The sequence below is a fragment of the Ambystoma mexicanum genome, chromosome 11 (assembly GCF_040938575.1).
Source record: "Ambystoma mexicanum isolate Mex_15411 chromosome 11, UKY_AmexF1_1, whole genome shotgun sequence".
In the NCBI taxonomy this organism is placed as follows: Eukaryota; Metazoa; Chordata; class Amphibia; order Caudata; family Ambystomatidae; genus Ambystoma; species Ambystoma mexicanum.
In genome coordinates this window covers 1,407,394,157-1,407,421,166 of record NC_090934.1, presented here as the reverse complement: position 1 = coordinate 1,407,421,166, position 27,010 = coordinate 1,407,394,157, and the positions used below count along the sequence as shown (strand labels likewise).

The 27,010-nt window shown below is 47.2% G+C and overlaps 1 protein-coding gene across 1 annotated transcript in view; it reads left to right on the top strand.

Moving 5' to 3' along the window:
- Nucleotides 1-27,010, top strand: part of LRRC28 (leucine rich repeat containing 28) — a 379,410-nt gene that overhangs the window by 315,417 nt on the left and 36,983 nt on the right. Inside the window, exon 9 of the mRNA XM_069625051.1 lies at nucleotides 3,778-3,937. Within this exon, the coding sequence (XP_069481152.1) occupies nucleotides 3,778-3,937 (160 nt within the window). The remainder of the gene's footprint in view (nucleotides 1-3,777; nucleotides 3,938-27,010) is intronic.

Here is a 27,010-nt window from a genome sequence, read left to right as displayed (position 1 = left end):
CCTTTGTTACGCCTAAGTTTTTTGAGATCTTCTATTACCAGTGTTTGAAACGCCTCAATGTTGTTAGCGATGTTCATCATGGGATTGAACTTGGATTTTTGTTTAAGTTTGTTTTTAACCGTCCAATCTGTTCGTATCTCCAACTCTTGGAAATCAATTGATTCCATCTCTTGATCAACATTGTTTGTTGTACCTTTCTGAAGCTCCACCAGATCCGACAGGACCCCAATTTCTGCAATAGTTATCTCCGTTCTGCCTTCTGGTGCTACGGTTTTACGTGCTTTGAAGTCAGTGGTGGAAAAAAATTTCTTCAAACGTAATTTTCTGACGAAATGGTCAAAGTCTATGCGGGTTTGTACATAGTCAAAACCCGATGTTGGACAGAAAGTCAAGCCCATACTTAATAATTTTGTTTGGTTGTCAGTCAAGGTGTGATTCCACAGGTTTATGATTTTAAAACTTGTCTCAGTGTTTTGACTTGTATTTTCTATTTTCCAGAGCGCAGCGATCTGCCCAGCCAGCTGCTCAGGGCACTTGTTTCTCCTCTGCCCCCTCCTGGTTTTTTTCGGCCTCCTCTGCCTCTGCTGTTTGCTTGTGCTCCACCTCTTGCTTTTTTTTGGTTTTTGCCATCTTGGCAGAGCAGTCTCATTTCGTCTAAAAAATTAAGCTGTATGCTCGACTCTTCACTTTCACTACCAGTTGCATCTGATTCAGATGCTGATGAAATGGATCCATTTTCTCCATTCTTTTCCGCTGATGTTGTCATTTCCCCTGGGATAGATCTCTGTCTTAGTTGTTCAAATCTTCTGGAAAACGTGTATACTCTGCCTTGTTCGTAGTCTTCCTTATCTCTTAGAAATTTCCTTTGCTTCCTCTGTTTTATTTCCTCTTCATACTTGGTCATGTTTTTTACCATGCTGCATTTTAGTTTTGTCGCCTCCTCACTTTCAGGTATCAGTTTCAGTTTTTCCTCCATTTCTTGGATTCTGTCCAGCAGTTTAGCCCTATCTGCACCTGCATATTTAACCAATATCTTAAGAAAAGTTTTGGAACACCAGTTTGTCGCTTCGCTCCATTCATGGAGCATCTCCGGGTCCTTTTCTTCAAAGGAGGGGATGGTCAAAATCCTCAAGCCTCGTGGTATTCTCCCCACTTCGATATAATTCTTTAGGGAGTGTTCTTCCCACCATTTGCTGACTTCTCTTCTCTGTAACTTTTCCAATTCTTTAAGAAGAGTGATCTCATTGTTCTCTTCATTTGCCGGTGCAGTTTTGGGTTGTTTATGGCTGATTTTCAGTGTTTCATTAAACAAATCTAAGGCTTGTGCCTTTCTTGTTGCCTCTTTATGGGCTTGGGAAGTAGCCATGCTGTATTCGTTATTGCCAAGTGTTATCAATCAAACTGGTATCATTGGTTTTTTTTGTAATTCCAGTTTAGATGTCAGAATCATGTCTTTTCTGTACTCTGAAAGGCCGAAGAAATAGCACTCAATCGCAGTTAATCGTGCTGTTTGTGGGTTTGTCTCTCAAAAGGTTGAGCCAATAATTGTAAATTACATGAAATGTTACTGGGCAAAAGCAGTTACGGGGGGTGAAAAACACAGCTGACTCACCCGGCTTCACTCTTCAGTGCGTTCTCCAACGCGCAGATTTGTTTCGCCGTGTAGAGCCCTGCGTTCACAGCCTCCTGTGCCGATCCTGCGTAATTTGCCTCACTTCATTAGTCAGCCCGAGCTGCTCCGGGACATCCGTCTGGTATTTCGTGATCCTCCGTGCGCTCAATGAATCTTGTTCCCACCGGTGCTTCCTCCGCGTTGTCACGTAGCAACGTGAAAATATGTTATCCATGCAACTGACTTGCCATCAGTCATTCGAGGAGCACTCGCCTTCGGATGTTACTTCAGAGATTTACATCACTCTCAGCATATTTTTTATAACCTCTTTATTGGTTGAAAGTTGGCATCCACGTATATAATACGCCTTGTATATCGGCTTTCCCAACAAAAAGTTGATGCGTTTCGCAGCGTTACTCGCCGCTTGCTCACAACACCAGTATCCTGTCACCATAGTGTTAAAATACAAAGAGACATGACTATAGGCATAGAAACAGGACCTGTGGATCAACATTTAGTGGAAACAAACAAGGGTCTTGCATGTTAGTAACTAGTTGGTTGTGTGCCGGCGGCCATCTTAAGATAGGCTTAGTTCCTATGATGTATTTTATCCCATTTGAGTTGGTTCATGTGAAGTCAGTGATTAAATAATCATTACAGACTCTCATAATAGCCAGTACTATCATTAGTGAACTATTAATAACTTCTTAATAGTATGGTCTCATCTACAGCACATTTTGTACTAGTCTTGCCGTTGTCAGGTGTGTTAAATGGTTTACACGTGATCCAAGTAGTGTGGTACTCTCTAATTACCATAAGCTGCCTATTTCTCTGAGTATACAATGTTTTATGCCTTCATGTATATATATGGTCAATTGTGAAAAGGTCAATTGTGACCCTTTAAATTCGGTCAATTGTAAACAAACAATTTGGGTAATACCGACGGCTGCACCTGCTGCATGGCACTAACGTGGACTGCCATGTTGGGGGTGGCATCAGTGGAGTTCCCATTATGATGGGCGCCATCTTGTTGTTGGCAATCCTGATCAGGGTCTGTTGCAGTCAAGGTAGCAGTCTGGACCCCTGTGGTATAGTGGGGCGCCAAACTCTACTGGAATACTCTTTCCATCGCTGCATGAACCCACTCTCCTACTGTCACTGACACCATCCTCACTGTATCCACGAACATCCTATTGATCTTTCTACAACCGAATTCCCTCTGGGATGATACAACGCTGCCGTTGCATGTTGGATCCCATTCTCCTCCAAAAACGGTTACAATTCTCTCCCCAAGAACTGTGGCCCATTATCTGACAGTCTTCCACGGGAAAACCTTGCACCAATACTGACTCCATAAACTGGATGATCTTCCTGGAACTGATCTCCTTCAACACGCACTTCTCTGGCCACTTTGATAATACACCGGCCACCACATAACTCCCTTGACTTCCTCTCAAAGCCATTGACCCCAAGATGTGAACCACCACCACATCCCACACAACCTCTGGAACCAGCGCAACCTTCACAGACGGCGTCCTCTCAATCAACTCCTTCTCATTGAAATTGCACTCCCATCATTTCCTCAACAACCTCTCAATATCTTGATCCATCCCATTCGACCAATAATCCTGCTTGATCAAATCCTTGGTCTTCCCTAGACCCAAATGTCGTTCATGTGCAATCTCTAAAATCCTCTTCCTCATGCTCTCTGGCATCACTACCCTGTGCATCTGCACCAACCGTTCTCCCTCCATTCCCAACTCATTCCTCACACTACGATACCCTCTAATCGATTCACCCACCTCTTAATTCAGGCCATGCCCCACACACATACTCCACCACCTTGTCATGTGTCTCATCAACATGACAACGTTCTTTCCACACGCCTTGGGCTAGCCGCGGGCTGGTCTTGAGAAAATGTATTAAAGTTACTCAAGATGAGATCACGTGCATTTCTTTGCTTGTGGCCTGCAGCATGTCCGGCCACTGTGTTTTGTGACTGTGTGTGAGGTATTGTTATTGGTACAAGACCTATTTATTAGGACTTTACTAAATCGAGTGTTGTGTTACTCATGGAACATAGTGGTTGTGGAACATTCCTTGCCATGCGCGGGGCTTCTGGTAATATTGGCAATCTCTGATTTGTTTTGTTTCTTTTTTTCTAGATTTGAATTTCCTTTCACCTATCTCCTTACCCAGAAGCCTCCTGGAGCTGCTGCACTACCCCCTGGGACACTGTCATCGATGCAGCCAACCCATGTTTACCATTGTCTACCCGAAGCTCTTCCCCCTGCGGGAGACTCCGATGGCGGGGCTACACCAAGGGTAACCGTGCACACCAACACCCATGCTTCTAGACTAGTCTTCTGAGAACTGTGTTAGGAGTTTGGTCTCCATAAAGGCAGAGCGCCTGGGTACTGCGTGCACCCGCTCTGCCTGTATTGGAAATCAGTTTACAGTAATTGAAGTGGTTGGCACAATAAGGGGCAGGGTATCCATCTTTCTGCATGCTGCTAGGCATTGGTGCTAAGAATAGCATTTCGTAACATACCACCGATTATCCTGAAGTGTTACGCTTGCCATTTAATAATTATATGCCCTGGCGTTCCTTGAGACCTGCCCACCTCCGTGCACCGAGGTAAAGGCGGTGGTTAGTCTGTTGATTGGGTTTCTGGTAAGTGAGAGTGCAAGGCGCGGAACCCCCTGAGGGGCGTCTTGCACCAAGGGAGCAGAGCCAGATTGCAAATAACATGTTGCTCCCGACCATATTGCCATCCACTCTGTGCTTCTTATTTATTTATTTACATACAGGGGGAACAAGGCTCTTTTTTTGATCACAGCAGAACGTACATAGATAAGAAATCAGATTTGACGGGAAGCAGTGAGCTTCATTGAATGGGGTGAGATTGAGGGGCATTCTGGCCAGGTTGTGGAAGGTAGTAAATGGAAGTCATAGAATGGGCACAACCAACATTGGACACTTTTAAGTGCAGGTAGGTGGTGCGGCCAGCTGTGCTCGGGATGTGACCATGATGGGTGAAGCGCTAGAGTGCAGGCAGAGGAAGTGAGGGACAGAGGCAGGTTGGAGGCGAGGGTAAAATGTTAGCTAGCAGGCAGATGAGAGGTAGGTTGAGAGGGTAACTCCGAGGCCAGAAGGTAGGCTTTTAGTTTGGTTCTGAACATATCTTTGCCTTTTGTAAAACGAATCGAAAAGACTGAGGATCTTTTTTCAGGCATAACCAGATCTGAACCAGATTTGCACAAAGTCCTTTTGTGGGTTCATATGTTGCTGCAAGGTGATCATTTTTGTTTTGATATCTTTTGGGCTCTTGCGCTCTCCTTCGCTTGTTGTAGTCTAGTAGCAGGCTGCAAATCGAGCATACACACTGGTGGACGTCATCCTCCAAATGTGTTTCTGAGGCAAGGAGGAAAAGACAAAAGCGTTCTCTTTTATTAAATGTAATGGGTGTGTGCTCATTCAGTCTCTTCACCAGTTCTGGTTTCATCCAAGGCCATAAAGCTCCCGGGCCTTAACCCACCTGCTAGACCAAATGGCTGCATGCTTAAAAAGAGTGTAAAAGTGCTCACTGGGATTTTGCTCTGCAGGAAATATTTCCATGCACATTTTTCGGTTTCAAAGGCGCGTGCCTTCTATGCTTCATCCGAACCTTTACAGCAAAACCTCCTGTGATTATCTTTTTGAAAGGCTAATGCGCACTTGTCCTGTGCACTTTTTACACTTAAGAAAAGGTGGTTCCATGTGTTAATATCCCCGCAAAAATATCTCAATACAAGAATGGCGCCGTAATATTGCCGCAATATTAACCCATTGAACCCCCATATTATTTTAAAGGGAGTGAGGCACACACCCGCAATACCCCAAAAATGATCTCACTAATAATATCGCCTATGGCCGGTCCCGACGACCAAATATATGGCGATATTATTGGTGGGGATAATATTACCTGATACCGAAAAGGACCATTAAATGAATTCTGTATATTTTACTATGAACAATGGTCATTTTTTTTAAAACGTCACCTCGTGACAGAAAATGCATTCTGTATACAGTTGGTGACGAACCTGGAAAGCTGTCTTGGAAAAATCCTAGGGGACATATTCGCACCCCATCAGAGCTTAACGGGTTACTTTGTAGCCCGCTGCACATATATACAGCTCCGAGATGACGGAGAATTTGTTACTCCTCTGAAGACCGTCCGTGTTTGAGCCAGTCATTTTAAGCGGTAAAATGATACCCTGCACACATGGATGTTCTACTGACCAGACGTGTTTGCTGGCGATACAAAGTTATAGAGGGTGCCTCATTCCTCCTTCACCACAGGTTCTCCTCCTCGTGTCTCCCTCCCTTCATCACAAGCTGGCACTCCCCTCTTCCTACCATTGCAGTGCCTTCATCAGTAAGTCTGGACTTGCCCTTTTCTTCCCCTGTCCCCTTCTCATGTGCATTTACACCGTCTTGTTCATCTTGCTCCGGAGCCTGTGCCACCTTTTCTCTCATGCCTGTCATGTGCTCGATTTCTCACTCTGCCGCCGCGTCACATGCTCGGTTTCCCTTCTCACCATTGGTCGCAGGCTCTTTACCTTCCCTTTTACCATCCTCCTTAACCGCTATGGTGCAAGAGTTTTCTCCATCCCCCACCATACTCCCTTCATCATGGCTCCTTAGGCCTCATCACCACCCTTCTGTCTCTTCCACTCACCTTGTGCTGATAGCTTCAAGTGTGCCAGGGCCTTCCATGCTGGGCCTCTGGCCGAGGCCAACGAGCGCAGAAATATTTCCCTCGATTCACTCCTCCTGAAATGCGTGAACCTCCATCGCTTGGCGGCCTTGTATTGTATTCTATGAGTATTTGTAGAGCACGAGCAAAGACCACGAGGCATCAAGGTGCTGGAGGAAGTGAGGGCGGGGGGCAGCTACAGGCCTGGGAGACTAACATAGATGAGTTTTCAATTTCTTTTGAAAAAGATGATCTTCTGGAGTGATGGATGCCAAGGCATTAGTGGACGCAACAACATCTCACTGTCACTAGTTACTACACAGTGGTGCTTGAACGAAACTAGATTTTCTTTGGATTGAAACATCCCTTCCTTTATTGTAAGAAAAAACAGAATTGGATTGTTGTTTTTTTTGCTGATTGGGAAGATAATTGGATAACCTATTTTGGTTTTGTGGACAAGGGATTGGATGGAAGTGTTGGGGTGGCTCCATGGTTCTTCTGTTTCAGTGGAAGGATCTTTCCCTCCATGTTTCGTTAGCTTGTATTTGTACAGCCCCTCCTGCTAAATGTTATGGTGTCGAAGCGCTGGAGGTAGATTGGCCCTTCCGCAGACTGAGGAGACTGGAAAAGGATCCTAGCAGTGCATACAGGAGTAGTTGTAGTTTAAGGAGCTCTACAGACAGTTGAGAACTGTTGAGAACATTTAAAGGATAGCATAGTAGTATAGAGTAGAGGTGTGGATCGAGAAGAGGCAGTCGTGTATTGAATAGCTAGTGACTGTGACCACTGGACCAGTTTTCTTGTGTGACTCGGATATATGCGACGGGGGTGCCACGGTATCATGGGAAAGGTTGCACGAAAAGGGGGGTGAATCCCTTGGGCAGCTGCACAGTTGAGGGCTTTGCTATACTCTACCTGCAGGCTACATGTATATGGTAAAGGCTATGTGACAGCTGGGCCGAATGTATGGTTGGGCTTGGTCCTATTCTAAGGATGCAGCTCTAAGGAGAACAGGCAGCAGGTATTTAAAGTCTGAACCCCTAAAACCACTGTGTACAGTTGAGGGCTTTGCTATACTCTACCTGAAGGCTACATGTGTATGGTAAAGGCTATGTGACAGCTGGGCCGAATGTATGGTTGGGCTTGGTCCTATTCTAAGGATGCAGCTCTAAGGAGAACAGGCAGCAGGTATTTAAAGTCTGAACCCCTAAAACCACTGTGTACAGTTGAGGGCTTTGCTATACTCTACCTGAAGGCTACATGTGTATGGTAAAGGCTATGTGACAGCTGGGCCGAATGTATGGTTGGGCTTGGTGCTATTCTAAGGCTGCAGCTCTAAGGAGAACAGGCAGCAGGTATTAAAGTCTGAACCCCTAGAACCACGGTGTACAGTCGAGGGCTTTGCTGTATTTTACATGCACATATAATCATGTACAGATACATGCACATTCAAGGGCACTGGTAGAAAGTCGGGTATTCAGATGAGGCAAGTTAGCTTGTAAGTCATGCGTGATGCAGTGTGTCAACCGTGAGTCTGCTGCGATGCACAGAGACAAGGCGCCAGTATATAATATTGAGATACCCTTTTGACAGAATACGTTAAATCAGCATATGGCGTGAATTATTGACCTACAGTCAGCCAATCAGAAATTTCGGAGAGCAGTGAAGAACTACTGGTATTGACTGCTCTCTGAACATTCTCACGTGCCAATGCAGATCGTGGAAACAATGCAATTTCGGGGCAAGACATTTCACTACCGCTCTGGGAGCATCATTCAAGTTAACGCACCACAAAGAGAATGCTAAAGCACGGTAAAATGCTTTCAGTTTTAAAAAATATATATATATATTTTGCGTTTTACCTAATGCTGCTCATGTTAAACCGTTTCCAGTTTAACCACGTTTGCAATTCAAATGCTTAACTTATGAAGACAGTCTTGTTTCTTAAATACTACAGTATGAAACCACATTTAATTTACTAGCAGTTTGCACTTTACGTTAGTTTCTATTTTAATGTTTTTTATTCACAGGCTAAACTCCAAAACCTGTATTGCTATCACCATTATGTGCTAATAGCCTTAGAGACCTTGGGAAGGGGTCATTATCACGTGGGATAATGACCCTTCTGCAACGTATGGTCCTCTGCTTTGCCTCAGGCCATCTCGGTGGCAGGTCATTATCCTGTGATAATAACCACTCCCTGCGTCTATAATCCTATAATAATCTTACCGTGTGGGTCTTTTTGTCTGCATCGTTCCACTTGAAGCAAACCTGAGCTGAGCCCCTTGAGACAAAGGTGAAGCAGAAGCAGCAAATTGCCCCAGAAGAGGCCCAAGGACCCTTGAGAGATCTCCTTGAAAACACTGAGAACCCAGAGGGCTGGGAAAGGGGGATCTGAGAAGATGCTCCCGATTTGTTTTTGTACCTGATGTCTGTTGCACACAACTCTCTGCAGCTGCATTGTTAACAATTTCCCCTATGTATGTAGGATGGAATATTATGTCCTGCTAGCTACAAGCACAGTTTTACAGCATGATTTTGGGATTGAAAGTAGCCGGGCAATGCTTCGATTCATATTGATTTGTGACTTGTTGGGGGGCCCCCCGATTATTTCTCATCCCATTTAAAGTCTCGTTGCATGTCTCTAATCTGCGCAGTTTCTCCATGTCCCTGCCCACCTTTCCCCGTGGCATGTCCCGCGCCGCAGTTTGTCCCTTCGTCCATCAGGGGGTCCCACCTGGCTCTGTGTTCATCAGGAATTATCCCCATCCTTGTCACTTTGTACCCCAGTTCATGACAAATGCTTTCTGATCCTTCCCTCACTGTAAATTCCGTGACCTCTGAAAATGTCGTCTCACCCTGTCCCACTTTCCATGACCAGTTCTCCCCCCTCTGCTTTACACTATCCCTCTATCATCAAAGCTTCTTTCTCTCCTCTCTTCCTGCTGATCCTCTATTGGTCTCTGGCTGTCTGACTCGCCTTCTGACACTGGTCTCCATTCACTGTAGGGCATCTCTGCATGGCCCTGGTTCTCCTCATCGATCTCCGTCTTTCCTCTCCTGACCGCACAATGCAAACATCTGACTTGATCCATGTTAATGTCATTATTGAAGGCAATTGCACCTCAGTGGCTTTTCAATGTAATGCTTGGGACTTGTATACAGTGTTGCCTGGCAATGCAGTAATGCTCCATCAGTTCTACAGTACTTACTTCTGAAGGTAAAGGCCTGCATTTGGGCTACTTTGTATGCCCACATAGTTCTGAACTGGAGGTGAACTTTCGATGATGGCTACTGGGTGATGCTGCGACATGTGAAAAAGTTCCTACCTGTTGGCTTTGCTTTAACATGCATTATTTCTTAGTGCTGGTGTGAAGGTCCTCCAAAGGAAGCCTGAGAAATGACAGCCTGTGGCCACTGAGGACTGCATAAAGATATGGATGGCCATATGGGATAAGGGATTTTCCCCCCAATAGTCTGCTAGTAATGGGGTCTGATTTTGGCCACATGCCATGAGGCTGAGAAGCAGTCCCTCACACAAAGTAACACCAAAACTTTCTCTTTTCAACATACTTTGCACTCCAGGGTATCTGAAGAAGATGCGCGGGGGGGAGGTGTAAAGGGTTGGGAGGGATGAAGAGTTGTGAGCCACAGGTTCATGATCATCTGCCGCCAATAAGGAACCTCCTCCCAGCGCCTCTGACCCAGGTCACCTATGAAAGTCCGCCCTCAAGGATAAAAAACAAAAAAACACCAGCCACATGACACGGGGAGCATATTACCCGTCACAGTGACCACCAATTGCAAGAGTGCCTGGTTCAGTTTATCAGTACCATAGCAAAACAACTTCAATATACAATTTAACACCACTCGGCACTGTTTATGATATGGACTGTGACGAATCCTTCGATGTCGTCACTTCTCCCCAGTATGGGGTCCCTTCTGATGGGGCCAGGGAGGTGAGGCTGCTTCCAGGGAGACCCCATGGGGGTGGGACTCAGCTGCAGGATCCCATGGGTGGGGACCCCCACTATGGGTGAAGTGAGGACAGACCAAGGAGAACGCATTATTCACACTATGTGACCAGACCTCTATCACCCAAACATACCAATTGTGACCAGATAAACCCATCCTCCCCATCCCCTCTTTCTTCTAATAATCTCCTGATACATGTTCATCAGGCAAATAGTACTGACACAACGAAGAGTGAATATGGATGACCCCAAAAGTACTGTCAACAGGAAGAGCAGGGTAATGAAGCGCCCTACGCGGAACCAATACGAACATGCTAGCTGTTGGAAGCAAGAAAGACAATTGAGCATAAAAACTACTGAAGGTCTCTCCTCGCGAGTCCAGGCCTGTTGCAGCTTCACAGTGGGGAGAGGAGTAGCACAGGGAGGACATGCTGCAGAACCCAAATGCCTAGAAGAAGCAGGCGTAGACTGCGAAGTCGGAAAAGAGCAACAGACAACATGGTTGTTAGGAGATCCGGTGGCAATATCCAAAACAGCTGAGTGGTCCAGGTGAGACCTGTCACATGGTGAGAAACTAGCGTGGTGGAACCGCTAAATGCTGCAGGAAGACCACGAGAGTCCAGGGGAAGCCGCAGAAGCTTACCGGTGTTACTGAGTGCTGGTACCCTTGTGGACCAAGATGAAATGTACATAGACGGGTCCTGGTAAAGGAAAAGGGAGACCCCAGTGGCTGTAGTTGGGAGGAAGTGCATAAGCATCTTCATCGTCACAGTGCGATCGAAGAGGGAGACAAGTTGAGGTGGGAGATAAGTTGAGAAAGGAGAGGGTGAAGGAGCAGCCCAAAGTGACTGAGGCCTGGCAGGTGAGTGAACAGGGCCTCGTCAAGAGACATTATAGAGCTGAAAGAAGGGCCTAGGACCCGAATTCTGAGAGAATGAGAAGCCCAGGGGGAGAGATCCTTTGGCATAAGTCACGAGAAGCCAAAGGGGGAGAGATCCTTTCGCACAAGTCATGAAAAGACTATTGGAAAGCAGAGCCTGAGAAAAGCTTACGGAAGGGAGACTCATTCCCAATGTTGTTTTGAACATTGGAACTTTGCTGGGAAGTTCTGTAGGGAGATAGACAACCTCCCTGACCACGGGTAACAGCACATGAAAAGCCTAGAGATGGCTAGGGAAGAAGAATATTCCCCATCATTTATGAACTGCCTGAAATATCCTGAAGTATGGAGTCCTCCTGTTATTAGCAGGCTATATTCTTAGTTATCTGTTTTCTTTTTAGGTGTAAGGGACGGATAGAGGTCTAGGACACAGGACAGTGTACTATTTGATTTTGAAGGACATTCTGACATCTTCCTTAAATTTGATTGAGGCAGGGAAGCCCCCATGGACAGGTATGGTCATTTTCCTTACGTTTAAGTTCAATAAAAGTGTATGCCAACAAGCATGCCACCTTTCTGTCCTGTGTCTACTTCTGCACCCTTACAGGACCCAAGCCCTTCATCTGTCTGCCAGCTCCACTTTTAATTTGTACTTCTTTAATTTTGGGAACTCAAAGCTGCACACTTAAACATATTTGCAATGGTAATGCCTTTGGATATGATTTTACAACTCTCCAGCATGGATTTACATGCTCATGAATATTCCCCGTCGTCAGGCTGGGAATCCTCGGTAAAAGAAAACAGTTTCACTTTCACTTTAAAACTGTATTTCTCCTTGTAGAGCAGTCACTATCATTTGGGTCATACTGCCCCCATCCAATGACAGTTTCACCCTAAGCCCAAATCCCTGGTGGCCCTCTTCATATTTTTACCACACGCTTTGGGGTTGAGAGTCCTCCAATTGCTCTGAGCTAATTTTGTGTTTTTTCGTAGAATGTTTGCAAAATAGTTAGATTTTGACCAATTTTTGCTTCATCTTTGACAAAGGATGGAGACCGGCACTGGGGCTCTGCTACCGGCGAAAATCTTCACCGTCGGATCATATAAGTTTGCGCCCTTTCAGCATGACTGAGGAGAAGGAAGGCTGCGGCCTCTTCAAACTCTGCGTGAAGTGTGGTTTAAGAAACGTCTTCGTAGAAGATAGTCACAATAAATGCCTGTACTGTCTGCATCCAGACCACAATGAGGAGGGATGCAAAGTGTGCTGAGGTTTTTTTGAAGAGGACCAAGAAAGACAGACAGAGCAGAGTGTCGGCCTGGTTAAAGTCAAGCAAGGATTCTGACGGAGCCTCAGGGCAGGGTCAAGCCTCATCCAGGACCGGCCGGTCCGAGGAGCGTTCTTCCTCGGGAGAAGGTCGAGATTTTTTAAGGACACCCCACATGCAGGGTCCAAGAGAAGGCCAAGCTCTTTGATGCTAGCTTCGCTGGGTTCACCGGTGATGCGGGTCCCGAATCGGGCAAAAGGCGTTCGCCATCACCATCATCCTCCACAGTAAGCCTGTCGACGCCAGGAGCGTCTTCGAAGAGAAAGTCGCTAACCTCGTCCAAACTCTGTGGGTCTGCTGATAGTCCGACAAGGGAAAAGTCCAGGGAGTACTCATTGAAGCCAGATAAAGCTTCGACCAAAGCCAAGTCAAAGGAGTCGATGACGGCTCCATCGATGAAGGCAGCCACAAACACTTTGTCGTCTAAGTCAACGACGTCCACCGCAGCTCTGAAAGAGAGCAGGTCCAGGAAGGAAGTGGCGGCTGCCCAGCGGGTGTCCTTGCCCCCAAGACGAGATACGGCTGCGAAAGCACCAGCAAAGCAAACTGTGCCATGGAGCTACCAGGCCCAGCAGCCTCTTGAGAGGGAAGCAGTGCCACCTCTGGAACCTCTCGGGTATGCGTACCGGTAGGCTACTGAGGATAGACCGGAGCATATGTACTCTAGTACTGACAAGGACAACAATCCTCATGAGGGATGCTGCTCGGACCACATAGGGGGAGGGCCTCACTCCCCTGTGCGGAAGAAGAGACTCAGCCCGGCTCTGTTGGCTCAGTTTACCCCTATACCTAGGAACGTGTCTCTGGACATCTTATCCACCTTGCACACACTGGTCACCTAAATCCAACTAAGGATGCTGCAGTCGGGACCGGCACCTCTAGAACCTCTGAGGGTAAACTCTCCCCCGCGGAAGAGAAAGTCCAAGGAGAGCGCAAGTCCTCAGCATCATCCGAACCCTCTGCCACAACCTACTCGCCAAGACAAGACTCCTACCAGAGCTCTGGATCCACACACGGGCAGGGACACCGCTACCACAGCTACTGGTACCGATGAGGACGACTATTTTATTGCAGCTGACAGGCAGACTCTGCACGCTGACGAGCCCCATAGGGCCTCCCCTCCAGACCAAGTTGGATCTTTTCATTAGGTCATCTCGGGGGCCTCAGAACTGTTTCAGTTAGTCCTCGAAAAGACAAAGGAGGGCTTCCTGTACCAACTACGCGAGTCAAGGAGGAAGACAATCCTGTCTGTTCTCTTCCTGGACGACATCTGGGAAGAGGGCCTAGCCCTTATGAAGAATCCAAGTACATCTCCAACACAACAGGGTGGACTGGAACAGAGGTACAGGGTACCCGACTCAGCACCCAGGTGCCTAAGATCTCAGCCCTCGCCGAATTGGGTGGTCTCTGCCGCAGCTAGGAAATGCTTGGTGTACCAGTCATCGGCAGCCATGGTACCTCCTGACCATGGGGGGAAGAAGCTCGGTGCAATGGGCAAGAGGATAATTTACACGGCAGCCTCTACCATCAAGGTAGCAAATGCCCTAGCCATTTTGTCCTGTTATGACCGGGAACTCTGGTACAAGCTTGGCCCTATCCTGAACTTCTTACATGAAGATAAGGTTGAGACACTGGTGGATCTCTTTCTGCAGGTTGAAGTAGCTTTGGATCACGCCATCACAGTGGCGGTGGACATCAGACACAGATTTTCGGCAGATGTGGAACGGAGTGTCTCTGCGCCGTCAAGGTTGGTTGAAAGCTACTAACTTCCGGCAGGACATTCAGACAATGGTACTGGATATGCCGTTTGACGTGGAAAACCTCTTCGGAAAGGCATTCAACAAGTCTTTGCAGGCGTTATAGACCGACACAGAGACAGCATGTTCCCTGGGAACCTTGCAGCAGCGACATTTCTCAGCCTTTCGCTAATCCAGAGGAAAGCCAGAAAGATCTTCAAAGGGTTATAGTACCCCTTCCAGGCAGCCCTCACACTCTTCCACTCAAAACACATACAGGGGACTCTCTCAAGGCAGCAGAGGACAGCAGTGGCACCGTCCGCAAGGCAGAACACCTCCCCAAAGCAGGCCTGAACCAGCCATGGCCCCGGGCCCTACTTACGCACCCCAGTGGGAGGCGAGCTGGCGAAGTGCGTCATCACATGGGGAAAGATCACCATGGAAAGATCGGTGCAGAACGCTCTCGACAAGGGGCACACCTTGGAGTTCCAACACAAGTGTCCTTGTATCCCTGCGATTCAGCGACAAGAACTACATGGGCCGCAGCTTCTGCAGGAGGTGCGGTCCATGTTATGTAAAAGGGCATTACTCCGGGGCTCAGGGTATATTCCAGATACTTTCTTGTTTGAACGAAGATGGGGGGGGGGGGGCAGGGGCGGGTTCGGAGGCAGATTCTAGATCTACATCATATCAACAAGTACTTGGTCTCAAAAGTTCCAGATGGTCACGTTGCAGCATGTGCTCGGCCAGCTGGAGCAGTAGGATTTTCTGGCGTTGTTGGACCTGGAGGACACCTACTTCCACATCCTCTTTCACAAAAAGCACTGCAAGTTCCTGCGATTCGTTGTTCAGAGACAGCACTACCAGTCCAAGGCTCTGCCTCTCGGCCAGATTTCAGCCCTGAGGGTGTTCACGAAGTGCCTGGTCCCGGTGGTGGCACATCTTCGTCTGCAGGGCATCCATGTATACCCCTACCTGGACGACTGGCTGTTGTGGGACCCTCGCGGTCCCTGCCAAGCGAGCACACAGCGAGGACCGTATGTCTGCTGACTGAGCTGGGGTTCTCCATAAATTATCCAAAGTCTTGCTTGAAGCCATCTCAGGACACTGTATTCCTAGGTGCACGACTCAACACAGTGATGTGCTTGGCATCTCCCTCGGAGGAGAGGGTGAAAACCATGCAAGGCGAAGTGCAGCACTTGTCGTCGGCCCAGGCAGCGATGGTGCAATACATCCAATCGCTTCTGGGCATGTTGTCCTCCTGCTTAAACCTTGTTCACCTCTTCAGACTGCGCATGAGATCTCTCCAGGAGTTCCTGGACGCGAGGTGGATGCAAGTATCTGGGAACTTTACTCACAAGATCTCTCTCAGCGAAGTGGCGATACAATGGTGGGGTGTTGGCAGCATTTCGTCCAGGGAGCTCCATTTCAGGTTCCTCCTTATCAAGAGACGGTCACCACGGATGCCTCTCTAGAGGGATAGTGAGCCCACCCAAGACAGTTGCACGCCAGAGGCCTCTGGCACCCGGAGGAAAAGGACCTACACAACAACGTCCTGGAAATTCGGGATGTATTCTAGGCCCTAAAGTCATTTCTGCCACCATTGAAAGACAAGATGGTGAGGATCTTCACAGACAACACCACAACCATGTTGTACATCCGGAAGCAAGGGGGGGTCCGGGCTCCGGCACTCTCCAAAGAGGCCCAGGACCTGTGGCGGTGGGCCATTCGTCAAGGCATGTTCCTTGTTCTATTTCACCTGGCGGGAGTCAAGAACACCATTGCGGACTCACTCAGCAGGGAACTGCTTTCTTGCCAAGTGTGGGAGCTTCGCCAGGACCAGGTGGATCTGCTGTTCAACAAATGAGGATGACTCCAGATCAATCTCTTCGTGACGGTGGCGAACACCAATTGCCAGAGGTTCGTCAGCAGGTTCCCTCAACCGAGGAGCTTGGGGGGCACCTTCTTGTTCCCGTGGGAGGGACAGTTCTTATACACTTCCCCCTCCCATCCCCCGTTTCCACTCCTCTTACGTGTGATCAACACAGACAGTATTAATGCCGGATGATATTCTTCGCCTCAGTGTGGCTGTGGCAGATCTGGTATCTGGACGTAATACGCCTGTCAGTGGCTCAGTACGTCAGGCTACCACGGTCCACAGACCTTCCCGCCAGAGAATGGGGGAGATTTTGCATCGCGACCCAGAGTCTTTGAACCTGAGGGCAGCCCTAGAGTTTGGAGGTAATGCTTTACCCGCAGAATGTAACACCCTGGCCAGGGCCTCGTCAACGTTAAAGTGCTATGGGCATAAATGGAAATAATTCTATGTGTGGTGCCGGACTCAGAAGATTGCCCCTGTGCGGGTCGCGGCTCTGCAACTTCTGCCATACTTTCTTTCCTTGGCCAAAGTGGGTCTTGCTCATGGTTCTGTCAAGGTGCATCCCACCGCCATGCCCAGGTACACAGGTCTCCGGGTAGACCTTCACTGTGGTCTCAAAGGCTCGTCAAGGAGTTCCTTAAGGGACTCTTTAGGACTTTCCCATCGGTAAAGGCTCCGGCCCCAGCTTGGGAGCTCAATGTTGTGCTGACAAAGCTCATGGGAGCGCCCTTCGAACTGATGCATCAGATTCTGCTCAAGTTTCTCTCGTGGACGACTGCTTTCCTTGTGGCTATCACCTTGGCCAAGCGGGTCGGGGAGATTCAGGCCCTGTCTTGCAAGCAGCCTTACTTGTCTCTCCATGCTTCAAGGGTGGTACTGCGTACACACCCCACCTTTCTGCCAAAGGTACCATTGGAATGCCACCTCAACGAACCTTTGATGCTGCCAGTCTTCTTTCCGAATCCGTCGTCGCTGACGGAGAGGGCCATGCATTTGCTTGCCATTGCTTGTGCCTTGAAGTTTCACATGGCACGTATGAAGGATTTTCGGAAGACTTCTCAGTTGTTCGTAAACTTTGGACCTGTAAATCAGGGAAAGGCTTTGTCGAAGGCTTTCTTCTCCAGGTGGCTCTCCGGCTGCATTGTACATGGTCATCGACTGGCTAGCAGGCTGCTGCCAGGCCGTCTGAAAGCTCACTCCACAGAGCCATTGCATCTATGACGGCGTTTCTCTCTGAGGTGACGCTTCTCGACATCTGCAGGGCTGCTACATGGAAGTCCACGCAGGCATTCACAAGGTTCTACTGCAATGGCAGGGATTCCAGGGAGGAGTGCCGAGTCAGCCAAGCGGTGCTTCACAACCTGTTTGAGGTGAGCCTGTTCTAGAGGTGAGTGGTTAATGCTTCTGATGAGCCTTGCCACCTCCCGTGGTTGTGTAATGTTGTACTGCTGTGTATTAGTTATTCATGAGCATGTGAATCCATGCCAGACACCATGCTGGAGAAGGTTTAAGTTACTTACCTGTAAGTATTGTTCTCCACCATGGGTCTGGCATGAATTCACATGTGAACCCCCCTCCCGCCGCCTCTCTGTGGCTCTTCTTGGTTCATACTGCCACTTTACGTGCTTACCAAATCTGAAGATGGGCACCAGGGGCGGGGCTTAGGGAGAGGACTGTCATTTGATGGGGCAGTATGACCCAGAGGAAAGTGTTTGGTTTATAGGAGAAATAAAGTGTTAAAGTGAAACAGTTTTGTCTTTTACCATTGCCAGCCTGACGGGGAATATTCATGAGCATGTGAATCCATGCCAGACCCATGCCGGAGAACAGTTACAGGTAATAACTTAAACCAGGTTTATTAATGCCCCATAATTTGCCCCAAAAAATCTAAACCCCATTTGGATAATAAATCTGCATCTCCTACTTCTTCTCACTTCCCTCCTTCCTCCTCGCGTTTTTGTTCATTTGCTCCCTGTGATGCATTTAACCCCCTCCCGGTGGTCCAGCTCTTTGCATGGGATTTGGTGTCGGGAGCCTGGCAGTGCCACTAGGATGTATAGGGCACTTACCAATTCATCTACATGCACATCGATGGTACTTCTGGTTCCAATAAAAAGGCATTGGCAGCCTGGCCCCGTCCCTCCCTCTCTTCTCCAGTTCAGTAGTGGGGCTCTCTTGCTCATTTTCCAGGGCTGCTTGCGGTTCGTTGTCCAACCCGGACTCTAACTTCCCTGTACAAACGCCGCTGCTATCATGTTTAGCTGCTCATCAACAAACAACATGCAGGACTTCTTTTAAATAACTAAGCCATTATCCCTGAGTGAACACATGTTCTCCCCGCATTCAATGAACATTGAATGACTACCGTTTCCACTTTAACAGCTATCCCAAGTCGGGAGGAGCTTTTGTAATTGTTAAATGTTTTGTCCATTTAAAAAGGCCCTATTTTTGTTAACCGGGGTTGCAGTGAAGGGTGATTTCACTGCTTCCTTTTAGCCGTTTTACCCGAATTATGAACACGATTCCTGCTGTCAGAATGGAAGTTCACAGCTTCCGAATCCTGAAATTAGCCTGCTGCGCTGTACACGCGATTATGCAAATCGCCAGTGTGATTAGGTGGCAGCATGCAGCTGGGCAATGTCCATTTATTCCGCTTTTATTGTGTAATCGGGGGAAATGAACCCATAAACACCTGCTGTCTTTAGAGATTGTAAAGTGGAAGAGCTGCTTCACGACTGCTGACAAGACCCGGGTATTCCCTCCGATAGCTTCCTCGGACTGTAACTGTGACGTGTCCTGCTCCTGTCTGCTGAATCTGTGTAATGACCACAAAGAAACGGCCCCCGCCCCCGATGTGCATATGAGTGGGTGAGCTTGAGTGCTGCGTGAGGTAATGCATGACCCTGCGTTCCAGATCACGTGCCAGTCCTTTTGACCACATTGGGCAGAACCTAGGAATCTCCTTTTTTTCTTTCACTAAAATATTTTGTTTTTTGATGCCTCAGTTTACCACTAGTTCATGTGACTGGCATAAGCCGCAGCAATCTGGCTTTTATGTGTGCGTTTCTTGTGACAAGAACTTCTACATGTCAAATCCCCACAAGTTGTTTGAGTATTTAGGCTGAGACCGTGCTTGGAATCTCAGTTTTTTGCACATTTTGCACTGAGCCTTCTGATTGCCCACCACAAGGTTATGTGAGAGGTTGGGAAAGGCTTTTCAAAAGGCCTTTCTTTACCCTCAAAGTTAAAACAGAGGGATGCTTCAAACGCATCAAGAAGGCTTTGGGTTCGGAAGTCATCCCCACCCCCCTAGCCTTGCCCCAACACCCAGCCCAGAGGCATGTTCCTGCGTTCTTCTGGTGTTGGTAGCGTTCCTTTGGAGTCTTCTTCAGCTGGCCGCCATAGTACCGGTGCATCTGGCATTCCCATCCGCAGGGCTAAAACTGTCCATTGGCACCAAGGGTCGTTCCGAAGTAGCATCTAGTCGCTCTTAGGCCATTCTTATGGCTTACAGCCTGGCACTTGGGTGAGCTATGATGGTCCCCAACATATTGTGTGTGTGATCGCTATCATTTCTGCAGCTACCACCATAACAGAGTTTATAAACTGTGATTCTGATCTGCTTCATGGGAAACCTGTCCTTCAGGTCAGTTGAAACTGCTTTTGCAAGAGCGGCTGGAATTCAGGGGTCGGAAGACTCTCTGACATTAGGGGTAAGAGTCAGATCCACCTTTATTTTCTATCAACAGCAGGAACATGGGCTCCAAAGAGGAGTCTGTTTTTTCTATTCTAAGGCCTACAGGCTCAGGTGGATGGTGCTGCGTGTGTCACAAGAGGGCAGTGGTCCCCTTATTTCGCAAACTTAACCCATTCTGAACTCCGTCACCTTTGGACTCTACACCCAAGTTCTGAGCCTAACTAAGGTACCCTGATCTGCCCGCTCAGAGCAACAAAGAGCTTTTCGTCATCCAAGATTCAGAAGCTCATGGACTTCTTGGGTATCCAGTGCCGGCAACCCTGGTTTCGAAGGAACAGGGGTTGGCTTCTGTGCTCACTGCAAAAGCCATGAGCATACGCTTTGGCATCCACATGCAAAGAGACATTTTAGTAGACTCCAGGGAGATATGTGGAAAAAACACGCTCATGCTCCCCTGTGGATAGAAAATTACATTGATACAAACCATTGTCAACAGAAAACTGCTTTGCTAGAGCTCGGTAGGCTCAGTCCTCAGTAGATGGAGCTACCATATATCGGGATAAAACAGCAACTGGTTCTCTAACTACTTTACCATTCAGCAAAGAGGGCAAGATACTGGATGTCCTAGGCTGCAAAACCTACCAATCGCCACATTGCATTTGAGGCAAGCCAGTGCAGATGCAGTTAAAGAAGCCCGCAATCTCGAACCTTGGAATGAAATTGCTGCATTTTATACCTGACACCCCCTAGAGCATTAGACCGCTTTCCAGACGGAATAGCCGTAGGCCATGCTGCTGGTTTTATAATTGTTAGAGACGCGGTGTATCACATTTGATAATGCTGCCACGGCGATGGAGACATGGATGAGTGTGGCCGCGTCTAAGTTAGGATGTTCAGGATAAGATTTCAGACATGCTTCTTGCCATGCTTCAACTATTTGATTCCAGTGTGGACAAATAACTTAGCAAGAAGAACTCCAGGCAAGGTCTTTTTTCTCTTTGAGTATGCAGCCATAGAAGCTCTTTCAAACCAAGATAAAACTGAAAGAGCAAGGCCTTTGCTGGTGAGGAAAGGTAGAATACCCCTGCTAAGGGGAGCTGAAAGATGGACGACTTTGCAAAGTCTGTGATGTGTGGAGAGAAAGAGAGAGGGGAGTCAAAGATGATCCCAAGGTTTTTTGCCCCACAGGTGGGTGAGGGGATAGGACCCAAGGAGTCTGGCCAGAGAGAGACGCTCTGAGGCCCACGGGCATGTGGCGCGGTTTACGAAACAATTTAATAAATAGAGAGGGGGGAAACAGGGAACAGGCGTCCCATGAGTAGGTTCGCTGTCTTACTGGCATCAAGGCTGAGATCGTTGGCAGAACACCATGCCTGAATTGCAATCAGGCAGTCCGGTATGAGGAAGGAGGAGGTGGTAGAAGATGGTAGCTTGAAGGACAGCTGTGTGTCGTCTGCATAATACTGGAAATGAGGTGAGAAAGTGGAGATTGGGTAGGCCACAGGGGCAAGGTAGATGTTGAAGAGCCATGGCGAGAGAATGGAGCCCTGTGATCCGCCACAGGTAGAGTGTGGTGGAGGAGAGAAAATTACCCATTTGCACTTGGGAGGTGTCTGTTAGACAGGAAGTAAGTAAGCCACGTCAGTGCCCTGTCCGTGATGCCTAGGGTATCACAGAGACGGTTTATGTGCATGGAGTGGTTGACTGTGTTGAAGGCAGAAGCGAGATTGAGGAGGATCGGAACAGAGGGGGGAGTTGGAATCCAGGCTGGAGAGTAAGTCTTCTGGGTGTTCAGGAGAGCAGTTTCTGTGCCTCTGGCAGCCCTAAAACCGGACTGGCGATTGTGGAGGCAACTGGCCATTTTGGTGTGGAGGGTCAGCTGGGGGATGAACAGTTTCTCCATGAGTTTGCCCAAGAAAAGGGATGATTGAGATGGCGATAGTTATCCGGGCAAGAAGGGTCAGCAGAACTCACAAATTTAGGTGGTCCCCAAGTTAAATAACTGTTGTACTGTGTCGTGGGCAGAATCACTGAGTTTATAAAATAGTAAAGCTTGAATACAATTTCTGCTTTTTCAGTACTTTGATCCTTTCTAGTTTTACACCCACGTACTTAGTTTTGTGCATAGATGTTCACAACTTGTCTGTGTCCAATATAGTGGACTTTCAGAAACCTGTTAAGTGACCATTGGTAATTGCAAATGTAGGAAAGGCAAAACACCAGATTTCTATGGAAATATGAATCAGTCCCACTAAATTAAGGGATTCTTTTTATTGACACTTCACATCATTTTCTTGTTGACATGGCTTCTGCAGTTGAGTAGACCAACTAAATGAGCAAAACAATAGCCTCACGGAGTCCCCACTGACTCCCTCAGGTTATACTTTAATGCCACAGATCTGCAAAGGCATCTCTGCTGAGAAAGTCTGAGATCTTTTTGCTCTGTTTTGTTTTGGCAGGAGGTACAAGTAGCAGGACAAATGTCAACAAAGGGAGCACAAGGGAGGGACTCAGTATCAACTAAGAGAGTGGGATGCTCTCCCTGCCCCCAACATCCCCATCATGCAAATCTTTTGGAAGTAGATGACGTTAGATTGCTGCTCTTCAATCTTTATCTCGCTTCCACCACCAGAGTCTTTAATCAGATCAGATGTGCAGACTACTCATGAAAGCATCACAATCAGTTAATGTTTTAATGGAAGAAGGCCTATAATTGTCTCAACAACAACAAAATGTGAAGTGGACATAAAATGCTTCCATACTAACATTTGTCACAGATAATAATTTCCTTAAAACAAACATAAAATGCTAGACAATAGTTTGGTAAAAGGCAAGGGGGACCCCCGCCCTCTGCCCTCCCCCCCCCCACACACTCACACCTTGTTTTTCAGGACAGACACACATTTGGACTTCTAATATCCAATCTATGCCCGTGTGGTGACAGGAATAACCTAGGAAAAGGGTTCGGGAGGGCATCGCACTGTTTCTTTGGACACACCTAACTTTTGTTTGACAACAAATAGAGAGTAGGGGAATGCACAGGAAAAGATGAAAGTATATGATGTGCTCTTCCTTTTTTACCAGTTCTGGAAGCTAGCAATCACTGAGTGTACAGCTTCACTCAAGATTGACAGAGGCTAGGTTCTACCTTGAACCATGTACATGCCAACAAATCATTTCCCAGTGCCTGTTCCAGAAGAGCTGTGGGCATCATGTTACGTGTTAGTTTTGAACAGTTTACTTGTTTGTTTTGACATAATGCTCTTGTTCAACAAGAGAAGAAGGTTATTACCAATGATTAAATAAAACTCTAACTGTAAAACCATCATTTTGACTGATGAGGCTTGTTGGGGGTTATGGGGAACCCAGTTACGCCCTTTTAGTTATCAAGGTTTGGAATAACGGCAGTGTGTCGCATAGTGTAATGGCAATGGTGGTAGGGTTTAGAGTGCTTTCACTGAATGTAAAGGGATTATGTTGCCTGGTAAAGGGGGAAGCCCTGCAATTCCTGGGCTGTGGAAAATCAGACAATTTGAAGAAATCCATTAACATGATGCATAGGGTTTGGGTAGACCATGTTGCTGCTTCCTTAGACGGTGAGAAGGGGTGTGATTCGTCTGATTGCAGGAAAAGCAGAGTTAGCAGTGTGGGCGATGTTGACATGGACCCACTTGGCAAATGGCATCACACACCAACTTTTCTCCTTGCTCGTTATGGTCTCCACATCATATCCGGTCCCACTGCAGATGCCCTCCAATGTTGGCGTTTCAACTTAACCCCATAGCTGCTAATCAGATTGTCCACAGATATTTCAATTTGCCAAAAGTCACAGCCATTCGGTTAATTAAAGACCATCCAAATCACATAGGCTCCATAAAATAGCGTTATTCCATGCTTTTTGGGGGGGGTGGGGGGGGGGGGGGGGGTGGCTTGGCCGTTAACTGCGCGCTAGCCTTGACGAGGTCTTAGTACCGTTACTAGCCAAGCCTCCACCAACAAAGCGTGGAATAATACAATTAGTAGCCCGCTCATTGCACTGAGTCGGTGGGTTTTTCAATAACAAAAAGGCATCTTTCCTTTGAAGCAAGGGCACGTCAGCTGCTGGTCCATCCATCATAAGAAAGATCAGCCAAACAAAGATGGCGTCCATGGGAATGTGAGAGGGGCTTTGCAATGAGTTTTTCCTCACTCTCCATGGTGCCACTTGGGAATGGAGGAGGGGTGTGGGATCGGATGGAGGTACCTGCAGGTGGAGAAACTCTGAGCATGGAAGTGTGAAGAGGATGGTTGGGTGGGGGGGGTTAAGCAGCACACAATGGCACAACTCCAGGGGCCTGGCACATGGAGGAGTAGCAATCAGTGTGTCTGGAACACCGTCTTATACCAGTGATCCCTGCCCAGTGTTCCAACAATCTGATTGGTTGGGACCCTGCCGCCCGATGCTAATATGGTTTCATCCACCAAACTACTAGACTGTGTAGCCTAAATTGCTCTGCTACTATGGAATGCAGTTTTTACTCCACACTTATTCCAATCATACTGCAGAATGGGCTAAACTGCTAGTACCTTTATTGGCAAGATAAGCAACCCTTATCCTGTCTATATTGTTCCGATGATAAACTATAAAGTCGAATATTTGGAAATAACGTCACCTTAATGATGGCCGAAGACTGCTTCACTAGTGAGCTTGTAGGAAAGCTCATTCTTGGTTCTTTTCTCCATTAATAATGCCATTATGCCACATTTTGTAATTACTGGGGTGCCTTCCAAGCTGCCCGAAGTTGGGGCCTTCCAAAACGAGGCACACTTGCAGAATATTATCTGTTTATAATACAAAATTAAATGCTTGGAAAGATGTATTCCAAGTTTTTTTTTTATTTAATGTTTTCGTCTCCTACAAACTTTCACGACTGCAAAGTGTACATGAAGGGAAATGCATGCACTACATTTTCTTTAAAAAACAAGAGATGAAAAAATAAAAACTGCTATAATAGTAGATCAGAGTGTCGGGCGTTGTTTTTGCTGTGGTCCTCACGGTGGATGTTTGGTTTATCATTCCCAGTCCTCATGGAAGCGCTGTGAACGCCTTCCCTAGTTTCCAAGTGGCCCAAGACCCACACAATGTACCTGCCCCGCCAGCATGAAGAGAGGAACAGCATCATTGTGGCCTCAATCCAGAAACCCTCAAGAGCCATCGGCCACTAACCCCCATGGCGGGAAATATGGCCTAAACATAATTAACGCCTCTTTCTACATTTTAACACCCATAGGGAATGTGAGCGTGAAAGACAAGGGGATGAATAACTAGAGAACACCTACGCCACACAAAATATTGGGGTTTGGCCAAGATTATTCTTGGGTATCGTCTTGTGAGTACTGAGATGTGTTTAGGGTTGAAACGTTTCTCGCTTCTCAGGCAATCAAGCAAGCTTCCAATTCCACATCCGATGATGATGCAGTCCTTTGCTGGATTCTATTCCGGTATAGCTACCTCAGGTAGCAAGCTTCCAGTTCCACATCCGATGAGGATGCAGCCCTTTGCTGGATTCTTTTCCAAAATACGTACCTCAGGTATTCTAGCAAGCTTCCAGTTCCACATCCGATGATGATGCTGCCCTTTGCTGGGTTCTTTTCCAGTATATGTACCTCAGGTAGTCGAGCAAGCTTCCAGTTCCACATCCGATGATGATGCAGCGCTTTGCTGGATTCTTTTCCAGAATGTGTACCTCGGGTAGTCTAGCAAGCTTCCAGTTCCACATCCGATGATGATGCAGAGCTTTGCTGGATTCTTTTCCAGAATGTGTACCTCAGGTAGTCTAGCAAGCTTCCAGTTCCACATCCGATGATGATGCAGTACTTGGCTGGATTTTTTTTCGGTATGTTTACCTCTTGTTTGTTTTTGTTTGTTTGTTTATTTATAACACGCTCCAGACCCGAAGGTATCGGGCGCAAATTCAAGAATTCTTTAAGCTTACAAGTTACAGTTACACATTATACAGGGTTATATATACAAGTATTTTTACACAGATTATTCAGTTGTGGGATAACAGACGGGTCAGATGTGAATAGTCCTAGTGTCAGTCAGCTATAGGTAATTTTCTTTGAGCCATTAAATGCAGTTAAGTCTGAAGTGCGGATAGGATTGGTCATTCCTTAAAGAAGATGGGAGGGAGTTCCACAACTGGGCCGCTTTGACAGGAAAGCTGTTGCCTCCTACTGTGCTGAATTTAAATGAGGGCACCACTAGCAGGTTGTTATAGGCTTCTCTGGTAGGTCTATTGGAAGTTCTTCTTTTGAACCTGACTGTTAGGTATTTGGGGCCTAGATTATTCATACTTTTGAATGTTAGTGATACTGTTTCAAGTTTAATTTTGTCGGCTGTGGAGAGCCAATTAGATTGTCTTCTGACATCAGAGATATTCTCTCTTCTAGGGATTCCTAAGGCAGTTCTAAGGGCATTGTTCTGCACGGTTTGGATTTTTTGAAGCTTGTGTTTATTGGACCCTATGTATAGTGCATTACAATAATCCAATTTGGATAATACCAGAGCTCTTGATCGGGTGGGACAACTGGTGGTGGACAAGTATAGTTTAGCAGCTCTAATCAGCTTACAGGTGTATGCGTTGCTAGAGGCCATCGCACTCACCTGTTTTGTTAGAGAGAGGCAGAGGTTGAGGTAAAAACCTAGTGTTTTTACTACTTTGATAGTGTTGCCATCTATAATAAATGATGAGTAGTCATCGTTCAGTTTTTTGATGTTGTATATTCCCCAGTATGATGAGTTCTGTTTTGTCATGAATCGGGCATAGACCATGACGGGCCATCCATGCCTGGATGATGAGGTATATCTTATTCAACCAGGGCAAATCCTGTTCATAATCCACCGAAAGTGGGATGAGAATCTGAGTGTCATCTGCATAGTTTGTGTAGGTGACACCCAGAAGCTCCAGATCATCGAACAGTGGCTTCGTGAAAATGTTATACATGGTCGGAGAGACACAGGATCCCTGGGGAACACCACATGGGATGGGTACAGGGTCAGCCGCTGCAGAGGGAGAGAAAACCCTCATGGTTCTGCCACTTAAGAACGACTTGATCCATGCAATGGCATGTGTGGAGAAGTGGGCCGCAGATTCCAGGTGGGTGCAGAGTACATCATCATCCACCA